The 1,707-nt window shown below is 30.2% G+C and overlaps 1 protein-coding gene across 7 annotated transcripts in view; it reads left to right on the forward strand.

The window, feature by feature from the left end:
* Window positions 1-1,487, forward strand: part of LOC108975966 (cullin-3) — a 36,989-nt gene extending 35,502 nt beyond the window's left edge. For 6 of the 7 annotated variants that reach the window (XM_018944829.1, XM_018944831.1, XM_018944828.1 and 3 more), the window contains 2 exons: window positions 235-373; window positions 449-1,487. In XM_018944829.1, coding sequence (XP_018800374.1) covers window positions 235-373; window positions 449-601 — 292 coding nt within the window. In that variant the 3' untranslated portion in view covers window positions 602-1,487. Of the gene's footprint in view, window positions 1-234; window positions 374-448 lie in introns of those variants that run through there. The other variant, XR_001993907.1, reaches the window with a different exon arrangement.
* The last annotated feature ends 220 nt before the right edge of the window (window positions 1,488-1,707 follow it).

The following is a 1,707-nucleotide window of genomic DNA, read 5'->3' on the forward strand; positions in this document are numbered from 1 at the left end:
ATGAAACTTGTCATGCGAGAGTATAAAATGTTCGGTGACACCCAAACATAGCCCTTCCTTACTTATTTATCAAAGGAGTTAGCCGACACCACTTTTGTATACTTTAATTTGTCAATAATTAAAAAAATATACATTTGCCCTTAACTATTTTATATTGCATTAATATTTGAAAAATGTACTATACACTTATACTTTATTATTAAGTTTAAGTTTTTTATGTCTTTGCTTTTATAGAATTAAAATTCAAACTGTTGCCGCAAAGGGAGAGACTGAACCGGAACGCAAGGAAACGCGGGGTAAAGTAGATGAAGATCGCAAACATGAAATTGAAGCAGCTATTGTTCGTATAATGAAAGCAAGAAAACGTTTACCGGTAAGAAAATTAATGTACATACATATTCCTTAATATTGACAAATACTATACCTATTACTTAAATTGTCATTGCAGCACAACTTGCTTGTATCTGATGTAACATCACAATTGAAATCGCGGTTCTTACCGTCTCCTGTTTTTATCAAAAAACGAATAGAGGGCCTTATCGAAAGAGAATATTTGGCCAGGACGCCCGAGGATCGAAAAGTTTATATATATTTGGCCTAAACACTCACCTAGCTTTACTCTAAAAAAAAACGAAAATAGAGACGTGAATAGTAAAAAGGGTCTTAAGTAAAGAAATAGGTACTTTGTTGTATTGTTGCATCATCTCCATATAGCATATGATATTGCAATAGATATATTTACAGCTAACTTTTTCGACATTTCTAATTTCCGGAATAGTTTCGTGTTTGTACGCTAAAATTTCAATCCAAACATTTAATTTTGCTCTTCAGTTACATATATTATTGATTTTTGTTTTGCGTAATCCCAGTCTCTAAAAAAAATTCACATAGTTTTTTTAACTTCCTAATAGAAGAAAAACATTAACAACAGAATACAAATTACTTATTACAAAAGTTGATTGGGTTTTAATGCAAATATCACAACTTTGTCGTCGTTTGGTGTGACTGATCTCGGTGATAGTCATTTTTGTTCAAATCTGAACGCGATGACATTTAATTATAAATTAAAATGTACTCTTTACTTCTTAATTTGCAAATAAGATATTATGGGTGGGCAACGCATTGTTACGAGATCAATTACGAACTTCACCTATGCGATGATAACAATATCAATAAGAACAAATGAACAACCAAATGTATGAAATCAAATGTTAGAAGTTCAGAAAGTCCATAAACTTCATTTAATTTGGTGACTTTTTATTTGGTAATGTTTAAAATATAATGAAAGGTATTGATGAAAATAAAATCTACTCAGACCCAAATAAACTAGCTTAGGGTTTTATTTCTTTTCGCTTATTTCTCTTTTTTATACTATTGGTTTTAAATGTGTTGCATTATTTACTTCGATATGGAAAATATGACTTAGTTGAAATGTGAAATAATTGAAAAATGATACACTAAAATATAATTAAGACAGTATATTTTAATATTGTTGTTTTAATCTTACTAGAAAAGAAGAGAATATTTCTTCCTTCGGAAAAAGTAGACGTTAAAAGAATGCAGTCGTATCATATTAATATTTAGGAAAAAAAAATACATATGTATGTAATTGTGGTCTGTCATACCGTGGGTTGGTATGGATACTTGGTCGTCACAAAACTTTGTCAGTGTCCTCTATTATTTGCATGATGCCAGTTGTACATCCTA

Source organism: Bactrocera latifrons, unplaced genomic scaffold (genome assembly GCF_001853355.1).
Source record: "Bactrocera latifrons isolate USDA-ARS-PBARC rearing strain unplaced genomic scaffold, ASM185335v1 scaffold_703, whole genome shotgun sequence".
In the NCBI taxonomy this organism is placed as follows: domain Eukaryota; kingdom Metazoa; phylum Arthropoda; class Insecta; order Diptera; family Tephritidae; genus Bactrocera; species Bactrocera latifrons.